Below are 20,361 nucleotides of genomic sequence, written 5' to 3'. Positions count from 1 at the left end.
AACCAATCACATCCTCCAGACATAGGAATGGTAAAAGGAGCAACTGAGGCTAGTAGTGAACGGGGCTGGTAAAAGGAGAGAAAGAAAAATAAGAGAGGGAAAATGTTTGCTAAATGCAAGGTAGGTCCTATCAGCAAATCTCTCCTGGCATAAGTTATCGTATCAAAATGTTCCTACAGCTTTTATTCAAAGAATATCTCAGGTCAGCCTAGTACATTCTTCAGAAAATACCAGGTGCTTTAGTGTCCAGGTCTTGAAGAGACATTGTGCCCAATACCTGAGACATTCTCCTTAGCATTCAGCTGTCCCAAAAGGGAATTGAAGGCACAGCACTGATGATTTGTGCAGTGGCTGCCCATCACAAGCTAGACGAGGGGAAAGAGCCAAGGCACCAAATGAAAAGTGGTGGCTCCCAGCTGTTGATCCTCAGTGACTCTTGATTATCCAAATGCCTCGATGACCACCTGAAACCAGTGCTGGCTAAAAGTCAGTATGACCCACCTTAATTCAATGTTAAATCCAGCTTGAACATGAATAGTCCATTCGCATCGTGCATTCAGTGGGTAACCCTCCAGCAAAATATGACCTCTAGAAGCCTGAAGAACCTGTCCACACCCTGGGGAGCAAAGAAAAATTAAAAAAAAATCTGTGTGTGGGACCTTTAAGAGGTATTTGAAGAAAGTACATGGAGAAGCAACACTGGAATGCGAAAACAGGGTGGCTTAGGAAGTCACACACTTTCTTACATGGCAGTATATAAAATAATGGAACAGCCACACAATGATGACTCTATTAGTGTATTGTCTAGGCTAAGAGCACTCCTAGAAAAGTTTTGTTGATTGTTTCTCCCTGCTGTGCAATGCAGCCCCATTAAGCCATTTCTTACAGCTTCTGACCTACTCTTGATTAGCCCACCCACCCACTTGGCTGACACTCCAGCTCAGAACAGTTTTGATGGATCTCATGTTGACCCATGTAACCACTGAAGCTGAGGAAGATGGTGGGAAAGTGTTAAAGGTACATGATCATTTGAATTAGCTTGAGTGAAACAATGAGAGCAGGAGCTGTTGCACCAAACAGCATCACTTCAGGGCCTTCACAGGGAGACTCTTGGAGGAAAAACAATTGATGGAGGAGATGCCTCCTAGAGGAGACATCTGTTAGTCCTCAGGATTCTCCACATCACGCTTACATGTTAATGCCACCATGCCAATGGAGACATATAACCATCACAGCTCCTCCACCAATTACTCGATGTAACACATATATAATATACAGCCCTTATCCCTTCTCTCAGGTTCATTCCTATCCTTGCTCTCTTCCTGTCTCACTCTGTCTCACTCTCAGCTTTTCACCATACTACGAACTGTACTCCAGTGCCCAGCACCAACAGAATAAGGTGAAGTACTCCAGTCATTTGTGCCTAGTCTGAGAAAACCACCAGAGGACCTGAACAGATGGCAAAGTCATGTACTGAGGAAGCAATACCTTTTCATGGCTATCCTGCAGCTGCCCCATGGCAGCTGTCCAGGGATAATTGTCCTAATTCCTCATCTTGGATGCTGAACATTTTTAGCCCAAAGAATCCTCTCACCTTTGGTAACCTCTCTCTTACCCCAGCTATAAAATACAGATAATGGTATTTTTCCTCTGTGGAAGAAAGTTGTTTAGTGATTTTTGTAGAGCCTTCTGTGATCTGTAAATGCAAGTGCTCGCAAAATGCGAAGTTAAGTCATTACACACCAAACAGAGTTAATTTTTCACTTTCTACTTTCCTGACTACATCTTTCTGAATAGAGTCTTGCACATGGCTACATTCCCTGATAAGCTGTCACTTGCTTTGCTGGGGAATGAGACTGTATCCATACACCAGAAATTGCAATTGAGTCTAACAGCATCACCGAACCAGGGGACTCTGGTAGGCTGCACACCACAGATAATAAGGATAAGTAAAAAGACAAATGACCCAAAAGACCTCCATGGCAACTCTCTCGCTGTTTTTTACCTCTTTAGTCCAACAGAAAGCCCTGCTCCTTCCATCTATTTCCAAAGAAGAACCTTAAACTTTTAACAAGTAACACAATATGAATGTTTCCTACTGAAATGCTGGGGTTTAACACTTGCCTCAGGACCCTTCCTTCCTTTGGGAAAAGAGGGTGATAATGATTTGATTTGGTGATATACCAAGCATCTGCAGTTTCCATTGATCTTGATGTCTGGAAATCAGTCCTGCTGCATCTAGTCTATAGGGAAATGTGAAAACTGCAGGTCGATTACTCCTCTTTCTTCTTAAGAAAATGTTGTTCAAATGAAATAACCTTTGTTCATTTACTCTCAGTTACCCTTAATTAAGACCCAAGGAAACAGAAATCTTCCTCAGAAGAGTTCCTTAAAAGTGTTTCATCATCCTCTGTGGCTTGCTTAGTTCCCCTCTGTAAAAGGCAAGGATTAATGACTGTGCCCAGCAACCCCATTAGGATTCAGCTAGTACAGCAAGATCTGCTGTGGTGCACTATAATGCTTCTTCCCACAGCAAGAAACAGGACCTTGTGCCGCCAGTGGCTCCTGCCTCAAAAACAACCTGAAATCTTCAGATGGTTTGACAAGGGGCTTGGACCACCTCAAAGGAAGCTTCCTTTTTGTTCTGTAGGGCTTTTGCATTTCCAATGCTTTTAAGAAAGGAAAGCCAAAGAACTGATGCAAAGAGATACTTGTGTGCACAGCATACTAAACACACTCTTCTCTTTGCAGTGGTACAGCCTGAACTCTCTGAACACTAATGCCAAGGAAGTAGGTTTTGCCAGCAAAGCAGGTGGTCCAGAGACTAAAAAGGAGCCATTTAATGACCACCTCCAAAAGAACATTCTCAGATTTGCTACTGCCCTTCTCCACATGAAGTACCTTTGCAATAACATCAGATCTGTGCTCCTGTATCTCTAGCCCTTCTAGCAGAAGTTTGGCTGACTCTCATACTAACAGTTCAATCATCTGTTGATCAAAAGGAGTATTTTCTCCTCCCATTCTGAATCTGTGGGGGACTTGGCAAGCTCTCAAAAACTAATTTATATCCTAAACACAAATGCTGGAAAATTGTGCTTCATTTACAAAAAGATAGTCTACTTTGGCGGTGTCAGCATCCTTCCTCTGTTCCTGTTCCTGGAAAAAAGGCAGCTTTCAGGGCCACAGTAAGATTTCTTCTAAGGCTTGTTACTAACAGAAAACAAAACAATATAGGACATCTCTGAGTTGTAGCCCACACAGACCCACGGGTCAAAGGAGGGAGAGGTCCTGAGGAGACCTCCAGCAGGAACTCATTATCTCCTGTTTGAGTGCTACAGCATAGATGCGTAGAAACTTTACTGGTATTCAGAAACAGGCTAATATGGGAAGGCAGCTGTGACTTGTCACACCTTGTTGCTACTTGTTACTTCCTGGTCACCGGTATTATGTGAAACACTAATGTTTGCAAAATCTCTAAAACTAGAAATACTGTTATTTGTCATGGGAACCACATTTGGATAGCAAAGCCAAGAACAGCTGTTAGATAACACCACTTTCTCTCCTGTGTTGATGGAATATGTGTTCTCAACAATATGACAATCAGAAGTTGATGAAGGCTGTTGGAGTGCGGGATAGAGAGGAAAAGGTCCGACAGGGTCATTTTTCTTCTGGTTTTAGATTCTGACGTGCCTTTTAGGGTATAATAGTTCAATCCAATAAAAAGTCCCATCAGAAAATGTTCCAGTACCAAATTAACTCTATTCACTGTGGTTTTTTTCCTAATAACATTACTTTGGACTACCCTGTGCCATTTGTCTTTTTAATAATTGATTCCTTGGCTGTTTTTCAGCCACGTCCATGCATCCAGCAATGCCACTAGACAGTATGAACAGGACAGCCTCACAGGCCAGACCGTATTATTTCTTCCTTGCTACAGCCCTCCAGGCACATTGCCACTTTTTCTAGAAGTTCCAAGAAATCACTCCCAGGGGCTCATGCTGCCATTTTGTTTGCAGGCAGCTCCTTGACTGCTGCCCTATGGCTGAGGCAGCACCACTAGCCCATGGAGCTGGCCAGTGCACCTCAGAGCTGCTGGGCTGACCCGTGGGCAGGCCTCACTGCTCCCCACACCCACCAGTGCGGTATTAAATAGGCATTAATCCTGCCTATAGGCTAAACTGCAGCTGTGCTCTTCTGCAGCACCGGCACTGAGCCCCTTCTGCCTGCACTCGCGGCCGTTCTGCCATCTGTTTGACAAGGATGGGACCTGGCGCCTGGGGCGGTCTCCTCCGGGGCCCCCGGGCGCCACCTAGCGTCAAGCGGCGGTGGTGCCGCGCGGCGCCCGCGGGCAGGCCAGGGCGCTGTAGGGAAATGGCGCGATGGGAGGAGAGCAGGAGGGGAGTTTCAGTATGACCAGGTCTGGTCGGACCGCGCTCGGGGCCGTTTCTTAGGACGCTCCCGTAGTGAAGGGATGAAGCTGGAGGTCTGCTCGCTCGCCGCCGAGACGTGTGCCCGTTTACGGCGGAGCCCGCCTGAGCCCTGGCGCGCTCCGCCCCAGGAGCAGGAACCCGGGACCGGGACCGGTGGTCCGTGGCAACGCCTCCCGCGGCCCGCAGGAGGGAGACAAAGCCCAGCGTACCTCTGGCGATTTTGGCGGTGGGTCCGCCTCGAGCTCTGCCGGCTGCCCGGGGGCTGCGTGCCAACATCTCCAGCACCCTCCGCACCGCTCCCGTGGTCTGGGCAACCACCCTAACGCGTTCAGGAGTGGGAGCGGGCTGTGAACCTGCACGCAAATTGCCCTCGGCGTAGGGACAAGGCAGACACAGGTCTTGCTGGGCAGGAGGAAGTAAAATCTGAGGAAGAAGCTTCAGCTGGGGGCACCTTGCGAGGGCAGCTCTGCCAGGAGGAGCCCTCTTTTCTGGGCACTGCAGCAACGCTGGTTCCCACAGCAGCCGACCTGTTGCGGAGTGAAGCTTTGTGTGCAGTTTGTGTGCATGACCAGCTTGGTCAGGGCAACTCCCGTGGGTCATCCATGTGGTTGCTAGCAGAGGGCACCAGCGTTTGCAATATAGGATGAAGTAGATAAACTACGTCCCCCAATTACTATGGTTGTGCTCCTGTGTGTTACTGGGATTTATTGGCACTCTACCACTGGCGAGGCACTCTGAGCAGGCTGCAAAATTCCAGATGTACCAAAGAGAGATGTTTCCTCCTTAGCTTTCCAAAATTTATTGTGTTAGCACATCCACTGCTTGAGCAGTTGGTGCACACTGTTGTTCAAAGGCTACTCACCAGCTGTGCTCCAGACCCAAAGCCACATACATAGCTGTGAGCCTATAGGCCAGCACCCATCATGGTTATAGGCTGCTTTCTGAACATGCAGTCTCTGCATGCCTGAGCAAGGAAAAAACTGAGATAGCCATGAAAGCCAAAGCAAGGGAGCTCAGAAGTGTGCTGGAATCACAACTGTTCCCTGTGTTCCTCTTTAGAAATGGAAGAGACAATAGCACTATCTGCCCATTCTATCCTGCCTCTGATACACTGCAGAACCTCACTAAAGAGTCCACATCCTCAGTGTCACACTGCTTCTCTCAAAAGAGCTGGTAGGAAAAACACTGTAAGACAAAGCTCTCCAAAATTTCATTATTGCAAAAATGTCCAAATAGACTGCAGTGTGAGGGTGTATTTACTTTAAAACAAAAGTTGGTAAAGCAGGCTGAAATATACTGTAGGCAGCTGATCTACTTGGGCAGAGTGAAGAAGGATTAGATAATCTAATGATTCTTCCTTGGCTCTGCTGTTATGAAAAGTGCCAGGGGAGCTCTAGCATCAACTCAGAGCAAATGAGACTTTAAAGTGCTATTGGAAATCACACTGTAAACTGCAAGGGACTCAGTTTATCAGTTTCCAAAGCACCAAGGTTGAGTTAGCCCTGTTACTGAAACGTGTTGATTGCCCATATTCTGCTATTTGAAGCAATTATTTTATTTTGTTTACTTTCACCTCCTGAGTGGTCATGGGCTGTGTTGGGAAAGCATGTTCAATTGTTGCTTTAAAATTAGTGACTAAGAGGATACAAGACTAAGGTGTGTAGAATTACAGAGTAGGAAAAGTAGGTTCTGCTTTCATCCCTTTCAGCGATGTGAACAAAGAGACATTCAATAAAAATTGAAAAAGGGTTGGTGAAAGCCTATACCTTCACCAGTGGGAAACTGGTAAAGGAAATACTAGTCTTAAACTGTATCCAATTAGCTTATAGAATTCATTATTGAAAGGTAGCATTGGGACCAACATTTTAGCAAAATCCAAGAAGCAGTACCTTTTGTGCACTGCCAGGAACAAAACTTTCAGATAGCACTACCAGAACATGAAACGCTGCTGTTAGCACTTGCAAGACACTGTTTTCCAGAGCTGTCTTGCAGTGCATTGAGCTGTGTGAAGGAAAGAGGGGGCACTGGGAATTCCTTGAGGCTGGTTCTGCAGCTCAGGGATTGAAGGACAACAGAGAAGAAGCTCTTTGATATAGCTGTTGCCCTTATAAAAGTTTATGTTTTGCTGAAGGCCTCTGAGGAATTGGTTATGCTGAAGTGTGGCTGAGAAATGCAGAGAACAGATTTCCAGAGTCACAGTAGTTAAAGTTTCAAAATAAACCAAAACAAACCGGAAGTTTAGTACGGTTATAATCTCCCATGACTTGGGGCCTGGGCCAAACCATAGCAGATGAGCACTGGGAGAGAAGTTTTTTCGCACTGTAGATATGCTTACTGCCTAGTTGTTTGCCCTCTTCTGCCTGTGACCTTTGCAAGAGTCACTGTACAGGGATAGCTGGAAAAGCACAGCATGACTCTCGCTCTGTTCCACCACTCCCTGTCCCAAACATGCTTCCCTGCCCGTGTAGGACACTTACTCATGCAGTCACCTCCATACCAGCCAGCTCTGCACTCTGCACAGTAGATGCCCTTGATATAGAAGTTGTCAAGCGTCCCTCCCCAGGAGCCATTGCGGCAGGACTTGCAGTTCTCAAAAATGGTGCAGCCTGAAAGGAGAGCCACTGCGTTAGAGGAAAGCCAAAGTGGATTGTCCTCTGGAGAGAGAAGCAGTCTCTCTCTCTTTTCCACAAAAAATGCCAATTGCATTAGTGACTGCTGTGGTGCTGACAGCTTATCTGCTTAGAACTGCACCTAACCTCCACCCCAAACTCTAGGCAGCTCAGATGCTGAGATTTTGAGCCAAAATACCAGCCTGACTTGTCCAAACCTCTACATCTCATTGTTCTGACTGTAAATGCCTCTCTCAGAAGTCTGTGGATGCTGGTGCCACTTAGGACCAGCCCAAATGATTCTGATGTTTTCTAACCTGTTCCTGTCTCCTCTTGCTCTCACTTTTCATTTTCCCCTTTCCTCCTTGCTAGCCAGACTTCCAGGTCACCTCTCCTTTCTTGCTTTGGGGATGGAAATCATCATTGAGCACCTATAAAACTCTCCTGGTGTGAAGCCAGCTGCTATGTCACCTTTTGGCATTTCCCAAGCCTGCCTTGTCACCTTGCCAAGTGTCTTTCTGCTGTCAGCAGAGTGGCAGAAAGAGTTCCTGAGGAGTTGCAGGGCAATCCCATGCCCCAGTGAGACATGCCTGCCCTTGCTGATCCCCTGCCCAGCAGCTACCGTTATGTGCTGATGCTTTGGCCAAAGATCCGATGTGAGGGCAGTGTAGCCCCAAGCATACCTGGGTGGATTAAGCAGGAGTCACATTCATTCTCCTCATTCCTGCAGCAGGGAATGGTATAGCCCACTCTTTCTTTCTGTCCTGGGCAGATGCACTGGATTTGGTCATATTCGCAGCACTCTCGGCACATGATATTCCACTCGGCACCCGGGCAGTTTTCATTGATCACTGTGTACTCTGCAAGAGGAGAACAGAGAGGGGGACACACAGAAAAGATCCACTGTCTGCCAAGGATTGACAGGATCTATTATTCAGCCATTTGTCAGATCACGTATGACATGAGGATGGCTGAGGTCTTTGGCACAAGAAATATCAAACTACGTGGTAACATTGGGGAGGTCCCATATGATTGGAAATTGGTGAATGTTACCCCAATCCACAAAAAGGCCTGCAAAGCTGACCCTGGCAACTACAGGCCTATCAGCCTGACCTTGGTGCCTGGCAGGGTTATGGAGCAGATCATCCTGAATGAAATCACACAGCCCCTTCAGGATGGACAAGGGATCAGACCCAGCCAGCATGGGTTTAGAAGGGGCAGGTCCTGTCTGACCAACCTGATCTCCTTTTATGATCAGGTGACTCACCTGGCAGATGAGGGGAAAGCTGTGGATGTGGTCTGTCTAGACTTCAGCAAAGCCTTTGACATTGTCTCCCATAATATACTCCTGCAAAAGCTGGTAGCCCATGGCTTGGACAAGTGCCCTCTCTGCTGGGTTAAGAACTGGCTGGAGGGCCAGGCCCAGAGAGTGCTGGTGAATGGGGCTGCATCCAGCTGGTGGCCAGTCACTAGTGGTGTCCCCAGGGGTCAGTGTTGGGTCCAGTCCTGTTTAACATCTTTATTGATTTAGATGAGGGGATTGAGACCATCATCAGCAAATTTGCTGATGACACCAAGTTGGGAGGGAGTGTCGACCAGCTGAAAGGCAGGAGGGCTCTGCAGAGGGATCTGGATAGACTGAAAAAATGGGCTGATTCCAATGGGATGAAGTTCAACAAGGCCAAGTGGCAGGTCCCGCACTTTGGCCACAACAACCCCCTGCAGCACTAAAGGCTGGGCGCAGAGTGGCTGGAGAGCAGTCAGGCAGAAAGGGACCTGGGGGTACTAATTGACAGGAAGCTCAACATGAGCCATCAGTGTGCCCAGGTGGCCAAGGAGGCCAATGGTATCCTGTCCTGTATCTAAAATAGCGTGATCAGCGGGACAAGAGAAGTGATCCTTCCCCTGTACTCTGCACTGGTGAGGCCACACCTGGAGTATTGTGTTCAGTTCCGGGCCCTTCAGTTCAGGAAAGATACTGAAGTGCTGGAGCAGGTCCAGAGAAGAGCAACACGACTGGTGAAGGGACTCGAACACAAGACCTATGGGGAGAGGCTGAGGGAGCTGGGGTTGTTTAGCCTGGAGAAGAGGAGGCTTAGAGGTGACCTCATCACTATAACTACTTGAAGGGAAGTTATAGCCAGGTGGGGATTGGTCTCTTCTCCCAGGCAGTCAGCAATAGGACAGGGGGGCATGGGCTTAAACTCTGCCAGGGGAAATTTAGGCTGGATATTAGAAAGAAATTCTTTACAGAGAGAGTGGTGAGGCATTGGAACGGCCTGCCCAGGGAGGTGGTGGACTCACCGTCCCTGGAGGTTTTTAAACTGAGATTGGACATGGCACTTAGTGCCATGATATAGTAAATGGACTGGAGTTGGACCAAGGGACTTGACGATCTCTGAGATCTTTTCCAACCTAGTAGATTCTGTGATTCTGTGAACATGCAGCCAAAATGTCAGCTCAGTTTGTGTGTCTAAAGAACACATGGGAAGTTTTGCAGTGCCAGCCAGAGGAAGCAAACAGACCAGAGGGAAGGTATTTGTTCACTTCAATCTTTTCTCTGCAAGGCCTTCCCACTTCTGTGGTGAGAAAAATAGTTTTAAAAAGCCACAGAGTATGATGTCACATGAGGAACTCTTCTTGAGATAGCAGGACTGATTTATGGCCTCATATATAGTATAGATTATTTAAACTATAATAGCATGATTTGGTCATATTTCTATTTGTGAATTTGCTACTCTTAAAGACTAGATTGTCCACTAGAAAAGTCAAATTTTGAAGCTGGGTGTTAGCCGGTTTCACTCTGTATTTTCACCGAGAAGCACAAGATGTTACACTCCACTGCCAAAAGAAACAGGACTTTTCATTATTTTTTAAAGATTCATTTTGCCTGGCATTTCTAGTATGGTAATATTATTAATATATTTTTGTTATTTAGCATAACCTTGTATGATTATATTTAAGCTATGCTGGAAATACCCTTTTAGGAAATGACCTCAGACTGTGACTCCAGACTGCCACAAAAAGTGCAGATCCCATCTTTCTCCACCAGCATGACTGACACGCAGTTGTGGTAGGACAAGGGGCAGTGGGTTCAAACTGGAACACAAGTGGTTCCACTTAAATTTGAGAAGAAACTTCTTCTCAGTGAGGGTGACAGAACACTGGAACAGGCTGCCCAGGGGGGTTGTGGAGTCTCCTTCTCTGGAGACATTCAAAACCCGCCTGGACACATTCCTGTGTAACCTCATCTAGGTGTTCCTGCTCTGGCAAGGGGATTGTACCAGATGATCTTTTGAGGTCCCTTCCAGTCCCTAACATTCTGTGATTCTGTGATTCTGTGTGATACATCTTACCACACATGACTGAAAATAACTTTCTGTGGTGTATGGTTGTCAGGGGTTTTACTCCTTGTAGAAGGAGGACTCCCAAAAGTCTGAGTAGTAAATAACTACCCAACACTCAGGAGCTTTTGCAAAGTTTCCTTCAAATTTTCCTGTTTCTCAACTCAAGCTAGAAATCTAATTTCTCTTAAGATTGCTAGGCTTGTTAATGAAATGAGTTGTAGCTCTAAGTTGCTCATGAGAAACTGCTGTCTGTAAAATGATTGAAATGTTCATAGATGAAGCTGCGTGTCTCCATCCTTGCAGGGAATCAAAACCTGGCTCTTGCCAGGTTGCAGGCAACACAACATAGCTTCCAGGTTAGCACTTATCTGAAAGAAAGGCTGGAGCAAATGACCTCCAGAGGTCCCTTTCAACCTAAATTACTCTATGCTTCCATAAAATACTATGCATGTGTTTATATGTGCGTAGAGTCTGTGTACGTGTGCACATTTATTTTTATATGTAGAGTTGTGTACACAACAGAGTCAAAAAGCAGATGCCATACTTATTCTTGGTGAATCAAATGGGTGTATTTGTAGCCTAAGTTGCGTTTAAGGTAATATTTAGTGTTAAGAGGGGAGCAACAGATCTTGGCCTTAAAGAATTGTAAAAATAAGTTTGCTGCCACCTGGAAATGCTGTTTGCTCACTTCTTGCCCTTGTCTCAACTAAGACGATGAAAATAGACTGTCTTTTGTTTTACTGACAATTTAATTCCTTTTCAGGTTCTCAGGTACTGCAGTTTGGGCAACATATGTAGCTTTGACAAGGAAATCTATGGATTTGAGATTTTTTTGAAGCCATCATCTAGAGTTTTCTTCACAGAAATAATGAAATGTATTATTCTGAACTTTTGTAGAAGCTATTATTTAAATAAATTTGTGTGAAGACTTTATGCACCTCCTTAATAACAGCAGGATCCCTTTTGTTTTGCCTAAGTATCTCTAGGCTACTAAACAAAAGGCAAAGGAAACTTTTCCCTCAGAAATTTAAGAGGGAGATGCACAGAGTCACTAGCATGTGTAATGAATATTTGTTTGTGTTGCTGAGCTCAGCCTGGACTCCAGGGAGGAAGAGGCATAACCCCCCTCCCCCATGTGTGTTTGAGGAATGGCAACAACTGACAGCTTCCCACACCCACACTTGGCCATTATTAGCCAAAAACAGGAAAGAATGAGGCAGAGAAGAGCAGGAGGAGATTTACCGAATGAGTAAAATACTGGAAGACAGGCCTTGGCCAGCTGTGGTAGAGATAATTGTGGCATACTCTGTGGTCCTGACTTTTATAATCTTTCAAAGCAGGCAGTCTGACTTGCAGGCAGTGGCTGTGTCTCCCAGCACCAAACACAGTCCAGAAAGTGGTGTGACCTCATTTGGGGAGAAGCAGGAAGAAGCTTCTTGACAACCCATGCAAAATATTTAACTGAAAGGAACAAACAAGTCTCTGGACAGGCAAATAAACAGTGGATTGTTTTATGGAGTTTTAATGATGGAAGCCCATTAAATCCAGGTATAAACAGCACACATGGAAGCAGTTCTGGACCATAGAAACCAAGCAAGAAATGGCTGCGTTGGAAGGCACCTGAACCTCTGGGGAAGACGCAGGAGGGAAGACCTGCTTGGCTTGGGATCCTGACAGAGTACAATGCAACATTTCACCTGATGCTTTTAATCCAGCCTGAGGGACAAGTGAGATAGGAGGTGAACACTGAGGCATAAGCAGGGTGGCTTGTAATTCTCATGCATTTCCATGTTTGAATGGCAAAACCTCATGCTTTTCACTGACATCCGCACCTAGCAAGACCCCCTTGTCCCTATGGTATATTTCAGATCCTGAAGGCTGTTCATTAATGAATTTTGTAGGATGGTAGTAGGAGGGGATATTGCCAGTCAGTGTCCTCCCTGTTAGCAGCATCACTCTGAGGGCTGAGTTACAGCAGTGGCAATTCATCACAGTGATCCTACCACCTCCCCTGCTCCCCAGTGCTGAGCCAGGGCTTTGGAGGAGCCAAGTCCTCGCTAGCAGTTGGGCCCCGAGCTTCCTCTGTGAAAACTTGCATGTGGGTGTTGAGCCGATGCAGATGCAGCAAGACCATGGGGAGGGGTGGGCTGGCTAATCCTGCTCTGGTCAGTTGAGCCAGCACTGGGAGCTGAGCTGCTGAAGAATGTATGGAGAGCATCTACAGAGGAACTGGCACTGAATGAAATGCACAGCCAATTTTCTGAGTAATTTAATCCTTACTGACTTCCCCTGTAAGTAACAGGACTTCAGTTTCTGCACAGATCCTCAAGACTGCAAAACTTTCAGCCTTTCTTTGCTCTTGGTTTTGACTCAGCTCAGTGACTGCCTTTTTAAGTGATGCTTGCCTGCCTGCTTCTGTATGTTGAACCCACAGAAGCCAGTAAAGGGAAGGAGTGGAAGTAGGTTACTCCTACAAGGTCTGCTGGAAAGGATAGTGATGGATCTTGTGGGATATACAATGAGTCCAATCTCTCATTCAAGGGAAAAGGAGAGACCTGTCAGGGATGGAAAATAGTCTGATCATTAAAGAAAGCTATGCCTCAGAGCTCAAGGACAAAGGAAGAACTGCCAAAATCCAAGCTGAATTTGACCTTGCAAGGGATATGAAAATAATAGCAAAAGGTTCTTCAGTCATATAAAGAAAAAAGAAGATCTGAGTACTAAGGGCCAGTACTTTTCAATGTCTTCATAAATTGCTTAGACTCAGGACCTGAGAGATTGCTTAGTAAGTTTGCTGCTGGCACAAAACTAGGGGGGAGCTGTCAACCCTCTTGAGGGCAGAGTGGCCCTACAGGAGGTTTGGTCAAATTGGAGAACTGGGCAATCACCAACCACATGAAGTTCAACAAGGGCAAGTGCCAGATTTTGCACCTGGGACATGGCAACCCTGGCTGTATATACAGACTGGAGGATGAGATGCTGGAAAGCAGCTCTGTGGAGAACGATCTAGGGGTTCTGGTCAACAGCAAGTTGAACATGAGCCAACAGTGTGCCCTGGCAGCCAAGAGGGCTAACTGTGTCCTGGGGTGCATCAAGCACAGCGTTGCCAGCTGGGTGAGGGAGGTGATTGTCCTGTTCTACTCTGCACTGGTGTGGCCTCACCTGGAGCACTGTGTGCAGTTCTGGGCGCCACAGGATAAAAAAGATATCGAGCTACTGGAGTGTGTCCAGAAGAGGGCTACAAAGTTGGTGAAATGTTTGCAGGGGAGGCCCTATGAGGAGTGGCCAAAGTCACTTGGTTCATTCAGCCTGGAAAAGAGGAGACCTTCTTCGTGGTCTAACAGCTTCCTCACAAGGGGAGGAAAAAGGGTAGACGCTGAACTCTCCTCTTTAGTGATCAATGACAGAACACGAGGGAATGGCAGGAAGATGTGCCGGGGGAGGTTTAGGCTAGACATTAGGAAAAGGTTCTTCCCCCAGAGGGTGGTGGAGCACTGGGACAGGGTCCCCAGGGAGGTAGTCACAGCCTCAAGACTGGCAGCATTTAAGAAGAAACTGGACAACATCCTCAGATACATGGTGTGAACTATGGAGTTGTCATATGCAGAGACAGGAGTTGTACTTGATGATCCTTGTAGGTCCCTTCCAACTTGGGATGTTCTATGAGCTGAAGGTAGGATGCTTGTTCCTATTGGAAACTTTCCTTTTCCTTTGTTCATACATTTCAACAGCCCTTGTTCCCTGGTGGTAAGCTCTAAAGTGCAAAATAGAGCCACACTCCACACCTCCTGAGTCGAAAACTCTGCTTCTTTCAATATTTTCTTGTACCAAACTTTTATATTCCCTCTTTTCCCTTCAGGAACAGGCCAGTTGGGCCACAGGCCCAAAGAGCTGCATTCAAGTGTTCATGCCTCTACCACATTTCAGATCAAGTTCCAGTTTAAACCTCGTTCTCCTCTGCATACACCTTCCTCTTGACCTCTAAACATCACACAGATTCCTTTTACTATATCTTTTTGTCATAGTTGGATTTAAATTACAGGCAATCTATGCCACAAGTCAAGGTGTTTTTAGCATCTAAAGCAACCTGAAGAAGTCTGCCCTAAACCTGCCCCTACTTCAATTTAATCTCTGTAATAATGAGTTGGCATTTGTGTTCTTATTGTCAGCACTGTGGCCTTGTGTCTTCATCCGAGAAGGGCTGTGACAGGATAGAATAGCCAGGGTAAGACTAAAAGTGAGAGGTTGCCACATTACCTTTCAGGCCTTGAGTTCTTTCTGGGGTAGAGGAGCTTATTCTGGCTGGAAAAATTATACTAGTGTGATCAGGAAGAGATTTTGTTTCCTCTGTGCTGCAATACAAGGAACGGGAATGGTAGTGAATATACTGACCTTAGAAGAAGCAGATAGGTGCACTCTATTTATAAATGGCTCCATGACTGGTGTCACCACCACAATTGTGGCTTTTTTGATAATGAGGTGGCCTGCATGGCACCAGGTTTGTTTTCACATAGGGACAAGAGGATCTTTGCACACAAGCTAGCAGGGCTCATTGACAGGCCTTTAAACTAGATATGATGGGGGAGAGGGATGTAAATGGGCTCACCTGTGACATGCTGTGGGATGAGACAACAAGGGGCAAGGTTAGGAAGGCTTTAAAATGATGAGGTTGGGGGTGGAGTCCAAAGTGGTGATGCTCACACAATCACATCCAACTAGGGAATATGCCAGACCAGCCAGAGCAGCAACAAATATTCATTATCTGCCTCCCAAGATGACAACTAGAAGGCAAACCACCTCAAGGGTATACATGGCTGCAGTGGATCTTTCTGCACCCCTCGGGGGAAACCTACATGCTTGAGTACTTCCCTGGAGTGTCTATACACCAACGTGCATAGCATGGGGAATAAACAGGAAGAATTAGAGATCTATGTGCATTCACAGGGCCATGATTTCATTGCTATTACAGAGACATGGTGGGACAGTTCACATGCCTGGAATGTTGTCATGGAAGGCCATGTACTTTTTAGGAAAGACAGGCCAGCAAAGCAAGGTGGACGAGTTGCACTTTATGTGAGAGAGCAACTTGAGTGTCTTGAACTCTGCCTGGGGGATATGACAAACAAGTTGAGTCCTTATGGGTAAAAATTAATGGACAAGCTAATATGGGGGACACTGTTGTGGGTGTTTACTACAGGCCACCTGATCAGGAAGAGGAAGTTGATGAGGCTTTCTACAAACAGCTGGAAGTAGCCTCATGATCACATGCCCTGGTTATCATGGGAGACTTCCATCACCTTGACATCTACTGGGTGGGCAACACAGCTAAGCATGCACAGTCTAGGAGGCTCCTACAGATCATTGACGACAACTTTTTGACAACTTGTGGAGAATCCAATGAGGAGAGGCATGCTGCTGGACCTTGTCCTAACAAACCAAGAAGAACTGGTGGGAGATGTCATGGTTGGGGGCAGCCTCGGCTGCAGCGACCATGAGATGGTGGAGTTCAGGATCCCGCATGGAGGAAGCAGGACAATAAGCAGAACTAAAACCATGGATTTCAGGAGCATGAACTTTGGCCTCTTCAAGGTCCTGCTTGGAAGAATCCAATGGGATAGGCCTCTAGAAGGTAGGGAGGTCCAAGAGAACTGACTAATACTCAAACATCACTTCCTCCCAGACAAATTAGTTTAAAATGTAACACTGAATATATCAGACTACTAAACCCTAATCTAAAACATGAATCATTCAATACTTCCACTGAAACAGTAAATTGTAAATCCTTCAGGGAAGATACCATCTCGTGGTTCACTGTTTATAAAACTCTCAACACATGGAACTTCTGATGACTGGCACTCCAATTTAAACAATAACGATCTGTTTTAAAATGAGGAAGATGTCAACAACCAATGGATCCCTATGAGGAAGAAATCAAGAAAAGGGAGTAATAGGCCAGCATGGATGATTAAGGAGCTCCAGTCAAAACTCAGGTGGAAGAAGGATGTTTATGTAATGTGGAAAAAGGGACAGACCACTTGGGAGGAATATAAGGAGACTATTAGAGTATGCAGGGATGCGGTGAGGAAGGCCAAGCTGCTCTTGGGAATAAATCTGGCCAGAGATGTCAAGGACAACAAGAAGGGCTTCTTCAAGTACAGCAGCAGCAAAAGGAAGTTTAGGGAAAATGTAGGTCCGCTGCTGAATGAGGAGGGTACCCTGGTGACAGATCGCACAGAGAAGGTAGAGTTACTGAATGCCTTCTTTCCTTCTGTCTTTACTACTAAAACCAGCTCTCAGGAATCCCAGACTTTAGAGAGAGAAGAGAAAGTATGGCAAAAGGAAGACCTTCCCTTGGTTGAGCAGGATCAGGTTAGAGACCATTTACACAAACTGGAGAAGCAGCTGCAGTATTGAAATTCATGACCACCTAACATGCAAATGTGCTTGTGTTATAAACATGGAGGAGTAGTGCTGGACCTGTCTCAGGTGCTTGCTTGCTGTAATGGTGTGAGACCTGGAACATGTTGGGAGTTTATTTGTAGTTAATTTTGTCCACACAGAAAACGGCAAAACCCTTCCTTCTCAAATTTTACTCCTTACAGCTCTCCACAGTGTGTAAAGTCCTAACCAAGAACTGTAGATGCCCTCAGGCTGCCCGCCCTCTGTTACTGCTGATAGCTTGTCTCCCTGCCCTATGGTCTCCTTCCGTTATTGCCTCTGCACCATGTCCTTGATCCCATAGGAAGGAGAGGGGTATCCATGTCTCCAGGGGAGCTCATGCTTCCAGCAGCACCCACACGGTCCTATGGTGGTGAGGGCCCCCTCTGGGCCAATGGAGAGCCAAATCTTGGACACCAGCAGCCTTGTAGGGACTCCTGGGAGTCCCTTGAGGTGGTGTCAGGGTCAAGAGTGAGTAACGCCAGCTTTTCTCCAAAATAAAGAGCAAGTCTTTTTCCCTTTGTCCATGCTAGGAACCTAAACATGTGAACTGAACTAACCAATTTGGTAAGATTGAATGCATCTGGATGTGTCTGAGTGCATCTGGCCTCCACTTCACTAGACAGAGGCTGGATGGGGAGGGGAAGAGAGGTTGGGAAGGGTTTAGGCAAGCAGAAACACACACACACACATATACATTTTTAAGGAAATATGAGTCACTTGCACTTCAAGTTTATTCCAAAAATCAGTTCCCAGACCTCTCTGACTTGTGCCCCCAACTCCTGAGGCAGGCCCTGTGCAACTGGGTGTGATAAACATGGATAAAAATTGGATACATCTGTGGGGAGGAGGCAAAATGATATTTTCCAGCCTGCTAAGGCCACTGCACTTTTGCATTGCTCCCCTGTCTCTGGGTGTCCTTTCCACTGCTGCCAGAGTGGAGCACCTGGCCCCCTCCTCATGCTGCCAGCTGTGTTGGGCAAGTGACTGTGCCAGCTGCTCCACTAGCAGCAGGGCAGGGGAGGCAAGGAGAGGAAAAAGAGGAAATGAGGGGGACAGCTTTCCTCCATGTGTCCCTCAGGCCTTTCCTGCACTGCTCCTGGCATGTGAGAAGCTGGTGTCAGAGGGAACCAGCATCGTCCTTCCCAGTCTTGCAGCCCCATAGCACTTGTGTCCCATTGCCTGCTGTTGTCCTTCCTCCTGCCTCCCCTTATCACTGTTGCTGAGGGGTCCCCCAGCAGCCCAGTCCCCCTGTCCCCCAAGCAGTCCACTCTACAGATTGGCTTCTCACAGTGAGAGACGCTGTTCTTGCAGCAGGAGTGGTTTGTTGCCCTCCTAGCTGCTTGACAACTGCAGCCCATGTCTAGGGCTGCTCTGCCACCGGCAGGGCTATTTCTGTGACACCTCAGCACATGCCACAGAGCCACCTTGCCTGGCCAGTATGCAAGTGACAGGCCACCGTGAGGACAATTAGGTGCATGTGGGATGGCAGTGTGGAGCAGCTCTTTGTGCTTATGCCCCAGTGGGAAACTTTGGCAAGAGGCCAGTTTCTCAGAATGGCTGCAAGTGCTGGTGGCCAGCCTGGGAGCCAGAAACTCCTGGTAACCACATGTCACCTACACCCTGGGCCCCAAGGGGCCCGCAGAGAAGGGCACTGCAGGGGCAGACCCTTTGCCGTGGCCCCTGGGAAGCGAGCTCTGAAGCACCATCTTTGACACCAATTATTTGTAGCCGTCACAATCTGAGTGCCTATGTACCTGACATCTCCTCCAGTAAGAGGCACTTACCTTGCCAGGAGTGCTGCAATCTGTGGTGGCTTGAAGGGTGGGTGGTTTGAGGGCACCTCACCTCCCAGTCCTTAGGGCTGCAACTCCTGAGAAAACAGCCTGTGATGCTGACAGCTAGCTGCTGCAAGCAGCTCTGGTTACCTCCAGGTGTAAACAGACCACATTCATGGCCCTTACAACAGCCAATTTACTCAATAGTAAATGCTTTTTGCTTAACTTTATCAAAAAGAAACAATACATGCTGGTTCAGCAGAAACTGAAGCGAGGCTTGAGTATAAAAAAAATCATTCTGTTTAACGAGGCTTTACTTTTGAAAGAATAACATTGACAGAAGTGAAGCCCAGATCGGAAACAATGTGTGGCTTTTGTTTTCTTTTTTCGTTCACTTTTTTCCTTCCTTGCCTCCATTCTTGTTGTTGGGGCTGGAGAGGAAAGTCTCTGTCTTGCCAAACTAAACAAATTTCTCTTTCCAATTCAGAATTAAATACCTTTTAAAATCACCATTTCCTTAGCACTGAGCATTGAGAAAATAAAGCAGTAGTAAGCAAAGTGATTGCATACCCTTTTATTGATGGTCACTGGCAAACAAATCCAGCCTGTTGTTTCTCTTTAAGAGTATTACGTTTGCCTGGAAATCATCCTTGGGCAAACCTCCCCCGCCCCACACTCCATGCCAGCAAGAAAAAAAAATAAAGCAGAGCTTCTTCTTTCTATTATTACCATCCATGCAGATCTCTCTACTTCCCATGACAGCGCATGAGATCAAACCCCTCTGACCACACTGAAGGAAAGGGACTCATTTGGCTGTGCTGGGAACACACACACTCACGGTACCTCTTGGCAAGCAGGAGATGAGCAGGAGCTGGAGGAGAGCGAGTCCTACATGGGTCCAGGGGGCTCGATCCATACTGCCCAGACCAGCGCAGCAGTGTGACTGCTCAGGAAGAGTAAGCAGACAAACAGCTTTTACTGGGACCTCACCAGCTTCAGGCTGCAAGGGATCTCAGATTTCAGACCTCAGCTCAATCCCATCCTCACCAGAGTGGAACTACCTTCAAGAGATTTCTCAGGCATCCAGAAGCACGACGTCACCCCAAACCTCTCCAACTGCTGCCTTAACCCTTTCTGGACTCTGGCAGCTGATCCCTTTTATGATGGTTTCATTGGTTCAGTGTTCAGCTCTGAGATACTGATTTTAATCTCAGAAAGAAAGATATTGTGAAGGGGAAAGAAACAGAAATATTAATATCTGTTTATATGAATCATCCCCGTTGCTGTGGGTGAGCTGAAGTTGCAGACATCTCCAGAAGGAGGCACATCATACATGCTCCCTTTGGGCTTGCATCCCGAGGTACTGCCCCTAACCACGGTGGGGCTAGGGATGGGGTAGGTGCAGAGAGGGATTCCTGACCCACACTCCTGAAAGGGCAGCCTGGCCAAGTGACATGTTTCACTTTACAACATGCTTAAAATAGCCACGCATTTTTTATTGTGGGGCAGATGAATGAATGAGGCTCACTAAAAGTTCACTCCACAGTGGGTGAAAACCACAAACACAAAAGGAATCACTTAGCAGACACACACATAAGCTAGTTAAAAACTTTTTATGAAGTCAATTTCTGCCAGGAAATGCAATTTTGGCAAAACTGAAATGTTTTGTCAGAACATGTTGATATTGAGGAAATGTTCAATTCAAACAAAGGAGATAATTTAATTTGGATTTTCTCTTTTATCTTTTTTTTTTTATTAT

The 20,361-nt window shown here is 46.6% G+C and overlaps 1 protein-coding gene across 2 annotated transcripts in view; it reads right to left on the bottom strand.

Moving 5' to 3' along the window:
* The window catches only part of PAMR1 (peptidase domain containing associated with muscle regeneration 1), a gene marked incomplete at both ends in the record, with an annotated part of 81,759 nt that extends 62,241 nt beyond the window's left edge, over nt 1–19,518 (bottom strand). The window contains 4 exons of one of the 2 annotated variants that reach the window (XM_080345596.1): nt 502–616; nt 6,908–7,036; nt 7,723–7,899; nt 19,446–19,518. In XM_080345596.1, the coding sequence (XP_080201722.1) occupies nt 502–616; nt 6,908–7,036; nt 7,723–7,899; nt 19,446–19,518 (494 nt within the window). The remainder of the gene's footprint in view (nt 1–501; nt 617–6,907; nt 7,037–7,722; nt 7,900–19,445) is intronic. The other variant, XM_080345597.1, reaches the window with a different exon arrangement.
* Nucleotides 19,519–20,361: the final 843 nt, after the last annotated feature.

This window comes from Nesoenas mayeri (assembly GCF_963082525.1).
Source record: "Nesoenas mayeri genome assembly, chromosome: 5".
NCBI lineage: Eukaryota > Metazoa > Chordata > Aves > Columbiformes > Columbidae > Nesoenas > Nesoenas mayeri.
Note: the sequence above shows the minus strand (reverse complement) of the source record. Positions and strands in the feature narration are given on the sequence as shown.